The sequence below is a fragment of the Sinohyriopsis cumingii genome, chromosome 18 (genome assembly GCF_028554795.1).
Source record: "Sinohyriopsis cumingii isolate HCF-2022 chromosome 18, ASM2855479v2, whole genome shotgun sequence".
Taxonomy (NCBI): Eukaryota; Metazoa; Mollusca; class Bivalvia; order Unionida; family Unionidae; genus Sinohyriopsis; species Sinohyriopsis cumingii.
The window spans coordinates 49,567,973-49,588,838 of NC_142978.1; the positions used below are offsets into that span (position 1 = coordinate 49,567,973).

At 35.5% G+C, this 20,866-nt stretch overlaps 1 protein-coding gene across 1 annotated transcript in view; it reads left to right on the plus strand.

Moving 5' to 3' along the window:
• The window catches only part of LOC149776601 (uncharacterized), a 58,811-nt gene that overhangs the window by 21,621 nt on the left and 16,324 nt on the right, over positions 1 to 20,866 (plus strand). The window contains exons 2-5 of the mRNA XM_089941092.1: positions 9,639 to 10,274; positions 11,918 to 12,134; positions 14,004 to 14,094; positions 19,276 to 19,407. Coding sequence (XP_089797218.1) covers positions 9,683 to 10,274; positions 11,918 to 12,134; positions 14,004 to 14,094; positions 19,276 to 19,407 — 1,032 coding nt within the window. The 5' untranslated portion in view covers positions 9,639 to 9,682. The remainder of the gene's footprint in view (positions 1 to 9,638; positions 10,275 to 11,917; positions 12,135 to 14,003; positions 14,095 to 19,275; positions 19,408 to 20,866) is intronic.

Below are 20,866 nucleotides of genomic sequence, written 5' to 3' on the forward strand. Positions count from 1 at the left end.
TTAGCAAACTGATTGATTTGTGTACTTTTAAGTGGCAATCACCCCATCAGAATTAGCACACTAATTAATTTGTATACTTTTGAGTAGCAACCACCCCATCAGATTGATTCATAAAAAAATAAAATATTTCAGAATAATAATAAAAATATTTCAGAATAATAATACAATATTTTTTTTTGTAGTATTTGTTGGAAAACTGATTAATTTGTATAATTTTCAGTACCAATTACCCCATCAGAATTAGCAAACTGATTGATTTGTGTAATTTTCAGTACCAACCACCCCATCAGATTGTACAAAATTGATTAATTTATCCCATCAGTGATTATATTTATTTATTCTGAAATATTATTTTTTTAAGTTGGTCGAGTTTAATACAGGAGTGTGTATAATTTAGAATCTGATCTCTGCTACAAATGTTCTCGGCGGAGTTCATCTAACTGTTCTCGCTTCCGTATTCATCAATAACTAAATTAACGCTAAATTGCTTTGTGTTTTGAAAACACTGTTCTGATGGTGTTTTTCAAGTGTATAAAAAACAATCACATGCTGGTACATTATATAACATTTACTGGATTAATTAAGATTTCACATACAGATTTATCACAAGCTCTTCTCCACGCATGTCAATTAAATGATTAAGGTGGTCTGTGAGCTTAAAATTCATTCGTGTTAACATATTATTGTGACACCGCAGATACACAGGATTAATTGGTTCTTGCACGATTAAACTTCCAGGGGGAACTTGTGGTGTAAATGTATATAGGATGTATCCTTGTTGAGCCTGATTTGATTTTCCGAGGTCTATTTGATAGCTGCCATCGACTACGTCACAAACCAGATTGACCACGATTGTGCTGGTTATATTAACGATTCCCGGAGAAACGTGCCTGCCGCCGCCGTGTGGATCATTATTATGTCTGAGAACAGTTGCTAGTGGTGCTAGTTTTCTCCACGCATCAAGTATTTTAGGAAAATATTCATCAATAACATCATTGACAGATTTTCTCAATTCATCTGGATTATAATCAGGGAACTTAAACGTTACAATGTCAGCTTCGGATATTTTGTACTTGGTTGCAAAAAATCTTCTATGATCGCTCGATGATTCAAAAACCATGTTTATGATCCTATTATGAAAATATTCAATGGTATCAGTTATATGATTTAAAATTTCTACTCGTTTAATAATTTCTTCACGCATAGATGTCAAATCAGACAAATATTCCCGAAAACTATCATGTAAATTGTCTAGTTGTTCTTCGTGATCTGAATTTATGATATGAATGACATTATTGATATTTATATCGTAAAATGAATTACCACCATCAACGTTGTGTAAGAGCCAGTAGTACTCACCAGTTCGCTCGACATGAAATTGATCCCATTTATCCCATACCCGTTTTTCTATGTTCCACCAGAAACTCATAATTCATTTTAATATTATGATGAAAACTTTTCGATGATGTAAAATCATCCTGAGTTGGTTCTGGTGGTCCTTCATACACCGGAGGAACATCCCTCCAACCTAGTACGGATCTTATCGTGGATTGATAAACATCAACGGCATGATCAGGAGAATGTATCTCAACCGTCGAGGACAGCGTCGGTTCATAAACGTTAATTGAAATTTTTGCTTCTTTTCCGGTTATTGATTTTATTCTACGTTGAAATTCCTCATTGATTTGTTCGATCTCATAACTACCAGTGGGTATTCCAACATCTATCCAGTCAGGAGTACCATCTGGTTTGTTCTTGTTAGCAAATACAAGCAAATTATTTGCTGGTGTACCATTAAATGATTTTGATCTGATATTTTGCCAGCTGTAATATACTCGTAATTGAGCCAATGCTATTTCTTTTACTGGAATTGCAGTAGGAAAGTTAATACTAAATTCAGGATTAGTTGAACTTACTGAGATCATCGTTATCTTTGGCGGAGTTGTGTTAGTCAAGATCTGCTGGAGTAATTCTGTAATTATTAGTATTTATGTCTTTAATACCGATACCTTCATCGCATATTTTAGTCATCATTGAAAACTCGACATCAGATATAATTCCATCACTGAGATTCGCTGATAACAACGAAGATAACTTCGAGTATGCGACCGTCGCTGTATGTAATCTTATCATGTAATCGGATAATTTTTCATTCGTGCAGGTGCATATTTTTTTTTGTGATGATATTAAGCACACCTGCAATCGTTGTTGCTGCTGAAATACAAATAGTTACGGCTGCTGGTGCCATCATTGTCACCGCTGATAATATAACACTGGTTCCAGCAACAACAGCGGATACTGAATAAACAATCACATCAACGATAACTAATCGTCGTCGATATTTTTGTACTTTTACTGTATATTGTTCGACTCGATCTTTTAGCACCGCCTGCCATTCACGTGCTTGATTGTATCTGTATTGTGCACCGTCCATATATTTTTATGCAGTAAACAATTGAGGTGTTTCAGCTACAAATTCCAAACACCACCAGTAAGATGTTGAGTCTAATGTCTTATCATCTGCTTCCAGAATAAATATTTCTTCGGTTCTGCTATTTAATATAACAGATACAACTCCGGAAAACCTATCCGTTAAATGACGCCATAGATACATTGTAAATATTTCAAATTTTGCACCACTGAACACAGACAACCTGTACACCCCAGTGACTGTTGCGGTATATTTGATGGTTTTATTTTGCTGCGACCATGTTGTGAATCCCGATGATACAGTGCATACGATGTTTGTGATATGCCCAGGAGTTATTCTGGCTGGAATTTTAATCAAATTGGTTTTTTTAACGATATCAGGAATCCCCGCTACGACGTTTTGCTGTGTTTGTTTGATTGTGTCGATGTTTGTCTTGATATCAGAAAGTTTCATGTCAACAGAGTGCGGAATGCCGAAGAATTCTTCTGTGGTTCTTTGATGGTTTCTGCAAAATCTTCCAAAATCACCCACGTGAACGTCATACTCGACCCGCAACGTGGATAGTTTACTATCTACGTTGTCGATGTATTTTTTTGTTGCTGCATCTTCGTCGGATGTTGGATCTCTTAAAACTACTATTTTATTTCCGTTCATGCTGAGTTCACCCGTCATTGTGTCACCAGTATTTTTCACGCGATTAGCAACGCTTCTTGCAATTTCATCTCTGATGGTTGTAAATGATACACTTGAATCTCTGATTCTACCACCGTCAGTAAACACAGGAATATTATCTGTAGCTGCACCAAGTACTCGTCGAACTATATCATACCATCTGATATTGCTCGTTTTTAGTTTACCATATCGATCTTGAAAAATAACGACCTCATCTGGATCCACTCCAGCCAGGCTTATGATATCAGCGAGTTCATCTTTAGTTGCATACTTCGACAGATCAGCATCGCCAGATTTTCTCTTAACGCGGGAAGATCTTCTTCCGTAAATATCAACCATTATATTTTAAGATCCAAGATCTATTTAAAACGCTTTACGCGCAACGAATCGGTTGCTTGTATAATCATGCACAACTTTATGTGGCGGTTTGGATGATTTTGATATAGCGTCGAGTACATTAATTACTTCACGGCCGCATATTGGCGGATCTGTCATTGTTTGTGTGGGTAGCGTTGAATACCAAACTTGCGCGTGGAGTGGCATGACATACTTGATAAATTCAGCAGGTGGAGCTAACCCGTATGAATCAAAATAAACAATTCCACGTGGACCAACCGCGTATGATACACAATGAGTACCGGGTCCTGAAGTCGAGTCTAGATTAATAATACCTGTTTCGAGTTTGTTTGGTTGTTTTGGTAATTGATCTCGCATAAAAACACCTCTAAAGGCTTTTATTTTTAATCGTTTAGCAGCATCAGGTAAATCAAAATTTGATGCTGGAACATCTAACGTGGGAGCCTCAGACCGCTTCCCCAGCGAGATCCCGGTAATCTTAGACCGTGTCCCTTTTTTTTGCCATATTGTCCACCAGTTGCTTTCTTTAGAGCCATTCCAGCAGCTGTTCCAACAGCACCTAACGCGGCTGCTTTTGCTACGGCTGGAGCGGCGGCAGCTGTTAACGCTGGAATAGCCGCAAGAAGTGGAAATATACCACCTGTTTTAACCATGTCTTTGATGGCGCTCAAAGAAAGACGTAATTGAACTCCAGTTTTTGATTCTAGGGCTTTATTGAAATGTTTAATCTGTTTATTTGTCAATGATAATTTGTTTGGACCATCACCCATCTGATCTCGTTTTAGTGATATTTTAGTTCCGCATTTGCTGGTGGTTTTTGATTGAAGCTTTTTGACCTGACCGGGAGTCAGAGTAACATTAATATGACTAGACGACATTTTTATATAAATAATATTTTTCAGAATAATTAAAGATTTTCCACTGGTGCATCAACGACTCTCATTCGACCACTACCACCTTCAAGTAACATGGCTTTATCGCTGAATATGACCGTGATTGCTCTATAATTAGCACCACCTGTATTCAGTGTTGCTTTAAGAAGTACATCAACGACAGATTGTTTTGATAGATCAAGATGTTCCAGTGAAAAATAATAAATCGGATACAAAGTTCTGAAATCATATTGTGATATTTGCAATCCAGTGTCACCATTTTGATCACGTCCCATGAATGACATTAAACGATGATATGCACGTCCTATACGATTCTGTTCATAACTTAGTTGTATATTTTCTGTTGGTTCTTGTTGTCCGTTTATCCGTAAAGAAATATCTGTGATACCTAGTTTATCAAATATCATATGAGAGTGAACTTGTGAGCCTAATCGATTAGTTTCCTGAAACGCAACAAAAATATGTCGCGGTGCAGAAACACCCTGTTGTGATGCTATATGCCATGTAAACTGACCGTTAATGTTAGTTTGCATACTATCTGTGCTTGTTGTTAACCATGACAACAAGGATTTACCACCAGTGTCCATGAAAGAAATTAATTTTTGTTCTACTGCGATCGTTGGAGTCATTACCGGCATCCACAGTGAAAGTTTAGACAATATTACTTTACCAGCATCACCAACAGGTCTCCACAGAGCATCGTTATCATCACCTTTTCGTACAAGAACAACCGTGTGTCTAGCTCCAAAAATAACCTTTCTAAAATTTCTACAAAATCCAAAAATATGCGATAGTGGAATTGCACATGAAAATCTTCTATTGTCTCCTAGTAACATACTTCTACGTGCTGCAAATCCCAAGTTGAAATTTTCGCTAGAACCATGAACCACTGGGGCCACATCAGCATCAGCGTTATTGGCAAAATTTCTTGGTCATCTTATATTATACGGATCGCTTTCAGGGTTATTGGAGTTATCTTTCAAAACATCATTGTAGGACCTGCTGATCTTGTATAATCATCAGAATATCTTGCTAATCCTATTATTGTTGTAGCAATGTCTACATCTTTCTGAATCGATTCAATATTTGTTCCATCGATCATATAAGTGGCACTATCAAACAACGCCATAATCCCATTGTTGAAAAAACCAACTTTTACTGCACCTCCCTAATTAGTGTCATCCGTTTTTATAATTGTACCTTCTACCTCAAGAAAAGCCTCAGTGGGTAAAAAGTATCTACTTGTATGATGAACTTGTAGTTCAATTCTTCCACGTTGATCTGGTATTCGTGCCTCATAAGAATAAAACTGATAATCACGTACCGATTCATCTTTAAGGACAGGTGCCTCCATATCAAATGCTTCATCGGATTCACTTTTAAACATTTTATTATAATTATTTTCGTCTAACACGAAAACCGTGTTTGGACACTTAAACATTTTATTATAATTATTTTCGTCTAACACGAAAACCGTGTTTGGACACTCCACTTCCTAATATCATGCTTGAAATATTATTTCCTGATTCACTGAGTCTTTGATCTGTCAAATTTGATGTTATATTTCTTTCTGCCTCTTCAGATAATTCCGCTAGTTTTTGATTTGCAGCCTGATTTATTATTTTACTTACGTCTGCGAGCATAATTTCAGTACTTGCCAGTTTCACTGGTGGTTGTTGTTTTCGTCGCAATAATCGTGCTAGTCTTTCTTTGATTGCTGAAAACGCCTTACCAGCAACATTGACAATTGCTCTAGGAGCTTTTTCACGAACAATATCGATAGCTTTCATCGATATTTGTTTTGCAATAGGTGCTGCTTTTGGAGCTATCCTTGTGAATAATCCCCGCACAACATCACCAAGTCCATCTCCGTAAGTAGCTCTGTAGATTGGTAATCGTGAGTTCACTGCTCTGACCTGTACAGGTTTACGATGATTATTATGTATGATCATCTTTTTTAATTTACCATTTATTTAACAATTAGTCATCAACAAGTTCATCGATAAGTTCTCAGTAAACTCCGATATCCATGACACCACCTTGAAATAATCGCCGACAAATATCAGCTGCTTCATTAATTATTTCTGGTGAATTATTTCCGGCACATTTTCCTCCTATGAGAACTTCTAACCGTGACACGTCATTGAGGATATTATCAGGACATAAACCAGATCCTGTTTTAGGTTCATCTTGAGGTGTTTTAAATACTGGTCGTTGCATCACCGGATGAAGTACTTCAGTGGTGACCGGGGGTATGTCAGGTGAGTCACTTCAAAATCCATGTGGTGAATCTATCGGTGTAAATGTCATTGCTGGCGCAGAAATTTTTTTACGTTGTAAAGGTGGAGGAAGCTGATACTGGGAGAGTTGTTCTTGTTCTCGTTCTAGTCTCTCTCTGCGAAGTATTTCTACTTCTTTATAAAGATCTTTGAATTTTGAATCATCACTTTTAACCTGTCTTTTGTTTGCATGTATGCGATATATCCATTTAATAAGATCTTCATTTTTTACTTTTTCATGACGGGGTTTTAAAATCCCAGATTTGTCAGAGATATAATCTAATATTTTTTCGGGTAATTTTTCTATTTCAGTATTCCTAATTTCTTCAACAACCCCTTCCTTAAATTTTGCAATTAATTTTATATTTTCTTTTACTGGCTTGAATTTAGGTGCATGTTCTTTTTGCACGTCGGTGACTTCAGTACGAAGTTTTCCTCACCAACAGGTGGAGGTTGAGCCGCAGCTATTTCCCTGGCTATGCCAGGTGGAAGATCTCGTAGAATCTTCTTTGTCTGTTTAGTTCTTCTTGCTATTTTTTCAGTCTGTTCTGCTGTTTGTTTTGATACCGGAAGAAGATCTTCTTTGATGACAGTTGTAACTTTTTCAGTAGCTGCAGTGACGGGTTTAAACAGTTTTTTAGTTTCTTCTTCATACTCAACTTGTGCTTCTTGCTGCGCTTGTAGATTTTTTCTAAATGAGTCTCTGACAGGAAGAAATTTTTTAATTGCTTCTAATCGTTCTCGTGCTATTCTTGCAGTACGAGATTCTGGATGTACCATTATTTTAAATATAACAATTTTTTAATTGATATCAGCAGAGAGGGTTTAAATTTAATTAAACAGATATCATTAATATAATGAACAACTGTGCGTAGTTAATTCAAGGAACAACAAATAAATGCAACAAAAGGTGCCGTGGAGAATATTGTAAAAAACATAATAATATTTTAAAGAAAAATCCTCATGCTGGTTCACGAAGTTGTGTTGGATGTAACAATGGCGTTAGAGGATTATATCAGATTTGCAAAAATTGCGGTGGAGATTGATACAGAAGTTTGATGAACTATTACAGAAACAGAAAGAACATAAATCCAAAACCACCATCAGAACTTGAATATTACTTGAAACATAGAACAAATAAAGATGAAACAGATGAGGAGAATGCGTTGAGAAATATTCATCAAACTTGATATGGTGGTAAAAATTTCTTTTGCAACATGAATAGCAGCAGAGAGGGTTCGTCTACAATCTTGTTTGGGACAAACAATAATCGTAGACGTGGTATGACCTATATGAACGAGCACGGATTTTTTTTTGTCTAACACAAGGGTTTTGCTCGGGTAATTTTGGTCTGTTCACCCTCTCTGCTGCTACTTGTCCAGGACTAGTGGTTAAAAAAAAATTTGCTCAGACCTGCACATGCATCACTTGTTTGTATTTGCCAATAAAGGTAACAATAGAATAGAGGGGTGTATTGTCCAATAAATTCTCAATAAAATTTTAATTCAAGTCAACATAGTATAAGCACTTAAAAGATACAAAATATATATATATATATATATTGAGTTCACTGAGTCTGTGACTTTCTAATTGACAGAAAATGACAAGCTTTTTATATTTTATTTTTATATTGCCTTGATGAAACAAAAAAAATAATTGACGAATGGTCTGTGGTCTTCACTTTGGCATGTACTGAGATATAATTTTTGCTAGGCAATAAACATCAATTGGCTCTGAATTCATTTGAAATGCACATGGTGTTTTGTTACTTTGATCGACTTAATAAAGAGCACTCATTAATATTACTTAAGGATATGCACTGAAAGGGTCGTCCAATTAATGAACAGCATTAGACATGATAATGAAAATGATGGATCATATGCATAATTCATTTTCTCACCAATAAAGAGGATAAGGGCCGATTGATGATTGAGAATAAATTCTTAGTCGACAAAAAAGAATTACCGTTTCAACAGGATCATGGTCTTTCTGTAATATAAAAAATGGTGATTATTTCTTTATTTCCTGTTTCATTATTCAGTGCGATATGCAAAGTTAAGAAATAGAGTAGGTTGGGTCTGTTTTAAACTAGGCAAAAAATAGTTATGTTTTCATTTGAGATTATATCAAACATGTACACAGCAAATAGTTCATTGGTAGTGTAGTATCCTATATCGATATTTTTTCAGAGCTTTTTGAAACTTTACAATCTCCACTTGATTAAAGTGAAACAGAAAAGTTTGTGGTTAATAAATTAATAAAAGAATGAAATGATCAGTGACAATTTTATTCATTTCTTAAACTCCTGTTTCAATATTTGTTGCCTCAGTTAAGAACTTACCTAAAGTTATCCACAATTTCTGACATATAATGAGCAAAAAAAATACTGTTGTCATTGGACATAACTAAATGGTACCTCAGTATATTTTTGAAGCCATATATTTTCAAGTCGTTTGAAATTGTAACCTATCCAGTTTAACACATCAAAATATGAGGTTAAAAATAATACCAAAAGAATATCACCAAGCTAGGATTATGATATTAATTGTTCATTCAATTTTGTAATTAACAAATTATTGCTAACGTAAATATTCTTAGCAGAACTTTTGTGTATGAAAATTTAAAGTATTTGATGAGAAATTGAAAATACTACATGCAAAAAATATAAATAATTATTTTTATAGCTAGTAGTATATGAAAAATTAAATGGTTTGACAAATTACATGAAAGATGGTAACTGTCAATAAGGGAGACATTGCAGCCCTGGTATGAAAGCAGTAGGCTCATTATGGGTGTTGATTCAAGTGCATTAAAAAAAATCATAAATGCGCTGAAATAATTTAGTTTCATTTCAGATTAAATACAATTTCTTTCACAGCATGCCTGATTTTTTTGCATCTAATCATAGAGTGTTTTACCCTCAATTCTTCAATGTGTAAAGTGAATACTTTCTCATGATGGCAGTCAACATGTTGATTTTGTTAAGTTGATGTTGTTTTCTTTTAGACTTGTCAGCAGGTTTGGGAGGGGAGTTTCCACTTAATCAGGAAATGTCTGAGGTCCATCACCCCCAGCCTGTTTCACCAAGTGGGGTTGTGGACATAAATCCTCAAAACAAATGTCCTTTAGAGTCACATCCTCTGCCAAAACCTGAACACCAGGATTGCACTGGGACTGGAAACCCTAGGAAATCACTTGGTGACCCCCAGGTTCCGGTGGAGGTATTGCTTAGGAAGGGTCAACTGCATCTTCCCCATCGGGTATTGGGTGGAACAAGGCCTGAGGAAAGACCAGCGTACCTTCATTCACATTCAGCTGTGATGACGAACCAAAGCAAGGCCGTCTTGAGGACAGAAATCGAAATTGTATCCATGAAGCCAAGGCAGTGTGAACATCGGGTCCAGGATTCTCTCACAGAAAAGATGAATTCCATAAATCCCTGTACAAGTCACAAAGTAGCAGATTCGCCAGCAAGTCCCACGATGCAGCCAAGAACTGAATTCTTTGGGCTAGAGGAGAGACGAGAAAAGGAGGAGATAGACATTGCTCTCGGTGTGAGAAAGAAAGAGTCTCTCAAGACAACAGCTCACAAGAGTGTCATGGGTCCATATGATAATCTTGCAAAAATTAAAAGGAAGAAAGGTAAAAATTAGCAAAATTTGACACCAACCACATGCATTTAATCAGAATCATATTTAATCTGCAGATTTTATTGCCCATTTGAAATGCCCTCATTTTATTGGGGAAATTTTGATTCCATCATGCCCTTCTGCCTGTCTGTCCAACGAATCTCTTTAGTACAGTTGTACAAAAGCAACTCAAGGTAGACTAATGAAATATGGCAGGCGCCTATTATTTATATATGGATCAGATGATTAGAAACTCAAACATTTTTTCCATATTTTTTCCAAGTATTTTGCGTTTGGGAATAAAGCAAACCCCACTTGAGTAAGACATGAAATTTGATCGGCTTTTTTAAGAATATGTTGATGACCTGATTATAAAGAATTGCCTTTATAGCAGTTTTTCAAATTGTTTTCAGTGCTTGGATTTTTTACATACTGATTTTGCGGGGTTAGCTGTACATTTTACAAGCAAAACTCAAATTGATAAAGAAAATTAAATACTAAATTAAAATGTATTCACATTTAGTCAGGTATATTCATCTCCTTACAAGTCAGACCTCAAAGAAAACAAAAGCTTGAAATTGGATGTGAAGTATTCACTTGATGGATGGGTGTATATCACGTTTGTAGATATGTGAAGTATTCACTTGATGGATGGGTGTATATCACGTTTGTAGATATGTGAAGTGTTCACTTGATGGATGGGTGTATATCACATTTGTAGATATGTGAAGTGTTCACTTGATGGATGGGTGTATATCACATTTGTAGATATGTGAAGTGTTCACTTGATGGATGGGTGTATATCACATTTGTAGATATGTGAAGTATTCACTTGATGGATGGATGTATATCACATTTGTAGATATGTGAAGTGTTCACTTGATGGATGGGTGTATATCACATTTGTAGATATGTGAAGTATTCACTTGATGGATGGGTGTATATCACGTTTGTAGATATGTGAAGTGTTCACTTGATGGATGGGTGTATATCACGTTTGTAGATATGTGAAGTGTTCACTTGGATGTCTAGTTATTTCTGTAGAGATGGAACTAAGATTGAAATGGTAACAGGGAAAATATTCTTTAGACAGACTGTTTGTTCACTGCTCTCTTGCATATTTTAATATAGCTTCTACTGCATTAAATTTCAGATTAGAGGAAAAATTAATCCAGTAATTTTTTTTTCCTATGGGAAGTGCATAAAATCTCCTCCCAAAGTATGTCCTTATCAACTAACTGCTTGTTGCCTGCATCTTTTAAATAGAAGTTTTACTTTAATATTTTCTTGACAATTTAGGAAAAGATCATGCTTGCAGTCCCCAGAAGTTTTACTTAAATATTTTCTTGACAATTTAGGAAAAGATCATGCTTGCAGTCCACAGAGGTTTTACTTTAATATTTTCTTGACAGTATGGGAAAAGATCATGTTTGCAGTCCCCAGAAGTTTTACTTTAATATTTTCTTGACAGTATAGGAAAAGATCATGCTTGCAGTCCCCAGAAGTTTTACTTTCAATATTTTCTTGACAATATAGGAAAAGATCATGCTTGCAGTCCCCAGAAGTTTTACTTTCAATATTTTCTTGACAATATAGGAAAAGATCATGCTTGCAGTACCCAGAAGTTTTACTTTCAATGTTTTCTTGATAATGTAGGAAAAGATCATGCTTGCAGTCCCCAGAAGGAATCTAAATCTGGTGTTTTATTGCCACGGCCCACCCCACAAAGAGATCCAGCCCTGGTGACCCAACCCTCACAGGACCAAGAGGCTGTATTTTCAGAGTGTTCATTGGCTCCACAAAATGATGCAGGATGTGAGATAGTGCATAATGACATTAATGAGGATTGTCATCAACAGCTCAATCTTGCCAGGTATGGTTAACACATGCACTCACACATACACACACTCCCCACCCCACCAGCTCTACCAGCATCCAAAATTCTTCTCCCTTCTTGCCTTATCATCGTCCACCCATTAATACACTAATGCCTGCAGACATACTTTCACTCTTCCTGTCTATTTTCCTTCAGCCTTTTTCTAGCCTCGAGTATTTCTTCCTTCTTGCAACTTTTCCCCAACTATATGTCTGTCCTTTCAAATCTTAGTATATAGTATTTATAATATCAATTGTTTTTAACTAGATAAACAAATTGGAGTTAAGTAGATATGGGATGATCGTATATCAATTGCCATACTGATGGGACTTTTAGGGCAAGAAATTTGAGCTCAAGCCAAAAGCCCTAAAATCAGATGTGATAGTGGAAGTATACCTACATGGAACAGATGGAGCATGCTAGTATCAAAAGTAAAGCTAATAGGATCCTAAATGTTCTTTGACTTCATTTTAACTAAAGTCACAAAAACTGTCCAAGTTTTATGACTTCAGCTTGAGTTTCATCTTGGAAATAATGGGCCTGATCTTACATTCCATATATGGGGCCTGGTCATTCTTTGAGAATACAGGGTCTGCTTGTTCTTCGAGAATGCAGGGTAAGATCTTTCTTTTTTTGTTGAGAATATGGGATCTGATGATGCTTTGAAAATATAGGGCCTATATTACTTAAAAAACATGAGTCCTGAACTAAATATGAGGCCTGACCAAACTTTGAGAAGTCTTATCTTTGAGAATATGGGTCTGATCTTACTGTGATAGGAAGTGTCTGAACTTCGTTCTTTGAGAATATGGGGCCTACAGGGCCTGATGTATGTTTGAAACTATCAAGTCTGATCTTGCTCTAAAAATACAAATCTTATTTTAAGAATATGGGTCCAGATCTTACTTTGAAAATATGGTGCATGATCTTACTTGGACAACAAGAAAAATGCTACATATTTTTAAGAACTACACAAAATGTTTTGAAAATATGGAACCTGATCCTACTTTTAAAACCAGCAAATGTTCATACATTTTTAACCAGTGCTCAAGAATGATTCACAAGATGCAGGTATAATTTTAGTTTTTCTTCCAGTAGTCTGAAGAAGCATTAACATACTAACTGTAAAATATACCACAAACTTTCCACCTGCCAAACTGCGATTATATTGGGCATTTTCCTCATAGACCTTTATTTGTATCATTTAAAATCATCAGGCTTTTTCTGTTAATTCATCTGACAACTAACTGTAAATGTAACACAACTGTGTCCTATAAATATCACAATGGGACACACAGATCCACCATTTGTCCTTCAGATGGATGAATTTCATTGAGAAATACTACACCATGGCCTGAGTTCAAATCCACTTCATGGATGTGTGTTTCATTATACAGTATACAGAGTTGTAAATGAAAGTGGGTCTTTGAACATCACCTATTTACATTTTAGACTAATATTCTGATTGTGGATAATTTCAAAAAGTACTTGTGCAAAAAAATCATGTAACTTGAAGAACTAATTTGTATGGTCCATCATAAGATGTAACAGACAAGAAATCATAGTTAACATTGGATATTACGTGATAAACATTAAGGCCGAAGAGCTCTTAATGAGACAGGCAGAATACTTAAGCAGGCAGTATCTTTTTGTAGTATTTACAGAACTGTTTATAAAAAGCTACTTGCCAAATCTTTAACCACTGTTGGTCTTGGGTTTTTTGTTTGTTTGTAAATAATCATTTAATACTGCATGCAACATACCAGTTATCTATTTATCTATTTCTGTATCTTTAAAAGCTTCTTTTTTTTCTTCTTCATATTTTAAGAACACATCAACATGACTATTTTTCTATAAATGCAATAGATACACATGCAAAGTGACAGAGCAGGAGTTTCTTGCAGCCACCGAGCAGCTGCCAGAAAGATATGAAGATGGCCTCTGGATTGTTAACCATGTAAGTGATGTTGATTTTCACATTAGATAACAATTAAATAAAATAACATAATATTTTCTTCTTTAAACAATAACATAAGCAGCACACATTTTCCACAAAATTCAGAATTCAGGAGTTTTGTGCTTGTACTGTATAGTCTGTTGACCACTTGAAATATGGTACTGGCATGAAACTATCATTATTTAACAATTGTTACAGAATGGTGGAACTGTACCACATAAAATTGTTTGTAGAACTTTTAAGATAAAAAATAAATGTTTGATATGTTTTAAACTTTTCCATCATAACAACACAAACAATATAAAGTTAACCTGAAGCTTTCATCCTCATAGTAACCGCTCCGGTCCTAGTGGTTAGAGCATCCGCCTCAGATGCGGGAGGTCGTGGGTTCGATCCCCGACTGAGTCATACCAAAGACTTACAAAAATGGTACTACAGCTGCCTCACTTGGCACTCAACATTAAGAGGTTAGTGTTAGGACTGGTTGGCCTGGTGTCAGGATAATGTGACTGGCTGGGACATCGTGCTACATGTCTGTGGCATGATGCCCCAGTGCTAGACGTCACTATAAACTGCCACACTGCAGACATTGTAGCAATATGACTGAAAAATTGTTAAAGCTACGTTAAAATAAAAGTCCAAATCAGCCTCATAGTAAGGACTTAATCAGCAAGCTGATGTAATCTCAGCTGACTCCTAACATCACCAGAAGGAATGGTGAGCGATGTTAACAGATTGTTCCAGATATGCAGCAGGTTGTAATGGCCCCCATCCCTATTCAGCAGGAGATTGTGCACATGGATGTACTAGGTAGATTCTCTAACCCCCAACTCAAACCGGGCTTGTTCTCAATCAAATATTTTTTTTCCCCAAGTCCCAATGTAGAGTATGGCCATTGCAAATCTCAAGGTACGGTATGGCCAGTGTAAGTCTCAAGGTACAGTATGGCCAGTACAAGTCCCAGTGTACAGTATGGCCAGTGCAAGTCCCAAGGTACAGTATTGCTAGTGCAAGTCCCAAGGTACAGTATGGCCAGTACAAGTCCCAAGATACAGTATTGCCAGTCCAAGTCCCAAGGTACAGTATTGTCATTTCAAGTCTCAAGTACGGTATGGCCAGTGCAAATGTTGCTGTTGTGCTTTGATTCCTAAGATGAGCTTGAACTTGGTCTTCATTAAATCTCAGTTTCAATGTCCTTTCTGTTTCCCCAATATAGTCATGATGGCACCTACTTTCACCCTGTCCTTCATACATAATATGATAGATAGGTCCACAAATATCTTTCATATCAGTCTTATCCTTTAGGAGAACTAGCATCTGGCTTTGGGTCTGGTATGGTTTAAAACACACAATAATTTTATCACTCAAAAACGCACTAAAGGCATTCGGAAATCCCTTTCACATATGGCATGATGATGCTACCAGTCAAGTCTATTTTCCCAGTTATTGGTCGACTCTTCCAGGTAATTTAATTCTGACTAGCATTCAGGCTGTTGGAAACCTTAATAGCCCATTCTGGATAATGACTCCTCTTGAGGGCAGCATTAACGTAATCGAGTTATTGTTTTAAATCGATGGGGTCAGATGGGACGACTTTGGTTCAATGATGTATTGTTTTGATGACCTTGAGTTTGTGATCAAATGGATGGTGTGAGTCAGAATCAAGATAATGACTGGTATGCATAGGTTGAACATAAGCTTGATGCTACTCTGGAAACACTCAAATGTCAGCAATGTAGATGGATATACACCATGTGTGACTGAACTAAATGGTCATCTTGACATGTCTCGAAGATTCCAAGGTGTACAACCCAAAATATATCATCAGCATACTAAAGAGTCTGTCAAAAATGTTGGAAAAGAGTTCGTAGCATGTGTTGAATCAGAGATGAGAAAACGATTCCTCCCATGTGATATGCAGATTTTGAAAGACCTATCTACACTACTCTATCCTAGAAAGTTAACTCAAGGTACTGAAGAAATAAGAACCCATGGTTCTGAGTCTTTGGAGAGGCTCATTGAACAATTTGGAACAGGGAAAAGCCTCTGATTGACCCTGAGGAAACCAAGGCATCTTTACTTTGCTTCAGTTGCTACATTTCGAGACATAAAGAGAAGTGGCTGGCTAAAATCAGCAAACTACAGTGCGACCCGCTATAACGCACCCTGTGATAACGCGAAGTTGGATATGATGCGGCCGTTGCATGGTTCCAAAAATTTTGTATATTCATTCGTACATGAAAAAATATATTTTGGTCCAAGTACGTGAAATAGTGTATAAAATATGTTTTATCATTTTGGGGAAGAGATCGTGTATGAATTTGAATTTGTGTAAAACTTTTACTATCATTTTGGGACGAGTTAACATATGAATTCGTATACAATACGATTGTGGTGTGGTTCCTGAAATTTTAAATACATGTACATTTATTTTTCTTGTACTTGGAATTTTATTTTTTTTAAGTACGAGAAATAGTGTGTTGAATGTTTATTATCATTTTGAGGAAGTTAGCGTATGAATTTTAATATAATATAATTGTGGCATAGCTTCTGAAATTTAAGTTTCGCCAGATTCTTAAAGTGTTATGCCAAAATAAACATTATCGGAAATGTTACTTATTATTGATCCATGAGTAGAGCCAGTAAGTTGTCATTGTGACTGTCTTAATGAATTTTGCATACAATCGTTGCTCAAATAATAGCCAACATGTGTTTCATCTTTAACTGCATATACAACCAAGCAGCAGACAATGCGGTGGTTGATAAAAGATTCTCACAATTTAATCAAAAAAGGAAAGCAGCCAGCATGTTTGCTGGGCTTGGCATTGTTATTAGAAGCAATCAGTTGACCAGTAAATAATGTCTGCTTTATTAGCTGGAAATTGAAAGGGTATGAAATTGTACATGTGTTCAGCTTAAAAGTTTGTATAAAAGTGACTCGTGACCTTTGCAGGCCTACTGCACTTAGTTCTTTGGTTTTACATGGGTTAGGTGTTTGTTTATGAACTCGTTATTAATTTTCTATTTTTCATAAAAATATTTTACCGTTAAGGAAAAGAAAGTTCACAAGCGCAAGTCATTCTCTGCATTTTGCTCAGTGATTAGTATAGTAGTTTTCACAAGTTTTTTTCGATATTCACAAAATCTGAAGTAAAAGTTATATACATGCTGAAAGCATGTGTTGATTGTCAATTATTCTTGCTGTAGTCATTTAAACGAATAGTCATACAAGAATTAATTATTGGAAATTTGCAATTGATAAATGTACACAGAAACACATATGAGAACATTTTAGCAATATGAAATTTGCAGACACCGTTCATAGACCATAGAACGTAATGAACCGTACACATGCTTTGTCTTTCTTAACCTAATTTTGCTGTTAATTTTTCCCATTGAATTCAGACATATAATGATATGTGAAAAAATTATTGAATAGTTTAAATATTTGTGCAATTTTTCCAATGGAATTACACGTATTATGGATTAATTTCAAGCCCCAATGGTACGATATCAGACGGCAAGTAAATAGTGTTAATACTCTGTTCAAGCTGTATATTAGACGTTGAATTCAGACACAATGATCTGGGACAAAATTATTGAATATTGTAAATCTGTGTGCAATTTTTCAATGGAATTACACGCATTATGGATGAACTGCATGCCACGACGTCACGACAGTAAATGGTGATAATACTCTATTCATCATATACATTAGACATGAATACATGTATATGTGCCAATGAGTCATTCTCTGAAAAAAGTGAAATAATGTAAAACCCCACATTAATGTGACCCCGATTTTAACAAGATCCAATCTTTTGGGCCCCAATTATAGCGTTATAACAGGGTTTCACTGTACTTCTTAAGAAGGAGGGGATATTTTCCCCAACTTTGCTCAGCTTGCTGCTATTAGTCTGACCATCTCACTTACGTCCGTGCCTTGTGAGAGAGGGTTCTCTCCAAAATGCTATCAGTCACTCAAAAGAAACAATCTTTCGTCAAAGTCTGTTCATGAGAAAATGTTTGTTAGACATAAAGCCAAACATCCTGATTTTGACAATCATGAGTTTGCAACAAAAAAAACGCATGCATCAAATTTCAAGAAATCTGTTCTCGGAAGAAATAAAATAAAACAATTGAGAGGTGTAAATTTCCTTCAGGATCATTATCATTATTGTTTGATTATTGAGCTTATTTGTTGATTTTTAATTTTAGTACGAGATAAAGTGAGTATGCAATACACATTGTAATTTCATATGTTCAGGTAAACAAGATTAGGGGTGAGATGAAAATTTGTCAGCATATTCTTGACCCCCACATTTTTCATTTGACCCCCAGTTTTGACACTAAAGGTTTTCTTTTTACCCTCATTCTTACACTTCTAGGGGATACACTAGTACACATACAGGATGAATTGTTATTGTATTCATTACTGTCTAGAGTAAAATACTGTACGAATTAAATACAGTACACATACTGGATGAATTGTTATTGTATTGATTACTGTCTAGAGTAAAATACTGTAAGAAATAAATACAGTACACATACTGGATGAATTGTTATTGTATTGATTACTGTCTAGAATAAAATAAGTACTGTAAGAATTAAATACAGTACACATACTGGATGAATTGTTATTGTATTGATTACTGTCTAGAGTAAAATAAATACTGTAAGAATTAAATACAGTACACATACTGGATGAATGGTTATTGTATTGATTACTGTCTAGAGTAAAATAAATACTGTAAGAATTAAATACAGTACACATACTGGATGAATTGTTACATGCATATATCATTATATGTCATAGGATTATAATAAATTATGGAAAAGGCTATGTAATTTGAAGATCTTGAGTGGTCAGTCTGATAAAAATCTGCTTATTAGAAGTATTTCCATTGGGTATCATTATCAGGTTACATTATGTTGAATGTTTTTATACAACTATCAAATTACTGCATTCTGACATTAATAAACATCATTACGGACCTATCATTATTAATGATAACTGTCATAAACAAGAAATGCGAGACTTTATATGATGTCTTCAAAATTAAAAAATGAACTTGGTCAGTGTCAGAGCTCTGCTGTGTTGGTGATCTTGAGTTTAATCAGATTGCTGGAGGATTGCTATAAATTCATTATACTGCAGTTCATTTTATCATCTCTAAATAGGCTCTACACCCAGAGAGAGGAGTTTACCTTGAGGGTCATCAGTTCAAAGCAGAGAGATTTACTAAAGGAGGGTTTGGGACGATATCACTCTGTGAGGACAGGGTCAGCGGGAAGAAGTTCATACAGAAATCGGTACACCTTTTCTTACACATGACATGAACAATCCACATTGTGTCCACTCATTCATATAAATGGTGGGTGGGTCGGAATGGGTAATTGTTTTAATGCATCAGGAGCAAAAATGTAAGTCATATTTTGTATTTTTGTTCAGTAGATTGAATAGTAATCGAAAAGTTTTTCAGTTTTTTTTTTTACAGCCATTTGTTTCAGTCTTTCAAATTGTTATGACTCTATGGTTTTATCTCAGAAAGAAGCGAACCCAGCAATTTTGTAAATCTGAACAAATACTTTAGTTGTCTAAGTTATAAAATGAAAATTTAAGAGAAATTTAAAGTATTGTGAACTAAATCCAAAATAATCCTAGAAGTTCTATCACAAGTCCTAATGAATAGTGTTCTGAATGAACTCCAGGTCCTGAATATGCTGAGGTACCAATGTCCTTGAATATGCTGAGATACCAATGTCCTTGAATATGCTGAGACACCAGTGTCCTTGAATATGCTGAGATACCAATGTCCTTGAATATGCTGAGATACCAATGTTCTTGAATATGCTGAGATACCAATGTTCTTGAATATGTTGAGATACCAGTGTCCTTGAATATGCTGAGGTACCAATGTCCTTGAATATGCTGAGATACCAATGTCCTTGAATATGCTGAGACACCATTGTCCTTGAATATGCTGAGATACCAATGTCCTTGAATATGCTGAGACACCAATGTCCTTGAATATGCTGAGATACCAGTGTCCTTGAATATGCTGAGACACCAGTGTCCTTGAATATGCTGAGATACCAATGTCCTTGAATATGCTGAGATACCAATGTTCTTGAATATGCTGAGATACCAGTGTCCTTGAATATGCTGAGATACCAATGTCCTTGAATATGCTGAGATACGAATGTCCTTGAACATGCTGAGATACCAATGTCCTTGAATACGTTCAAGTACCAATAGCCTTAACATATCTAAATAGTACTATAAAAAAAAAACTTCTTTGCATGAATTCAAAATAATCCCAAAATGTTGCTTTAGTCAGAGCACTTTTCAGTTCCAGTAAATAATTTAAATAAATGATCCCTCTCAAACACAACATTAAATACATCTGCAGACTGATCTCAAAAACGAGGAATACTAGGAAACAGTAATAATAAAAATTGTCCAATTTTTTATTTATATTCATCTCCATGACTCTATTATGGGTAAGTTGCAGCTGACTTCTACATGATATATTTATCAATTCATCTCCCAGTGATACTTTTCACAATATAGTTAACATCTGTGATTTAATACTATAGCAACATGGTTTCAGATCATCATAACAGTGGTTTTTTGATGAAAATTCTTAGTGATTTTAATTCACACGTGCTATCAAATGGTATGAAAGATAAGAACAAACAGTTTATACATTTTTTCAAATCCCATTTGCACCGCTTCTCCCATACAACTCTGACATCATCATTCTAATGC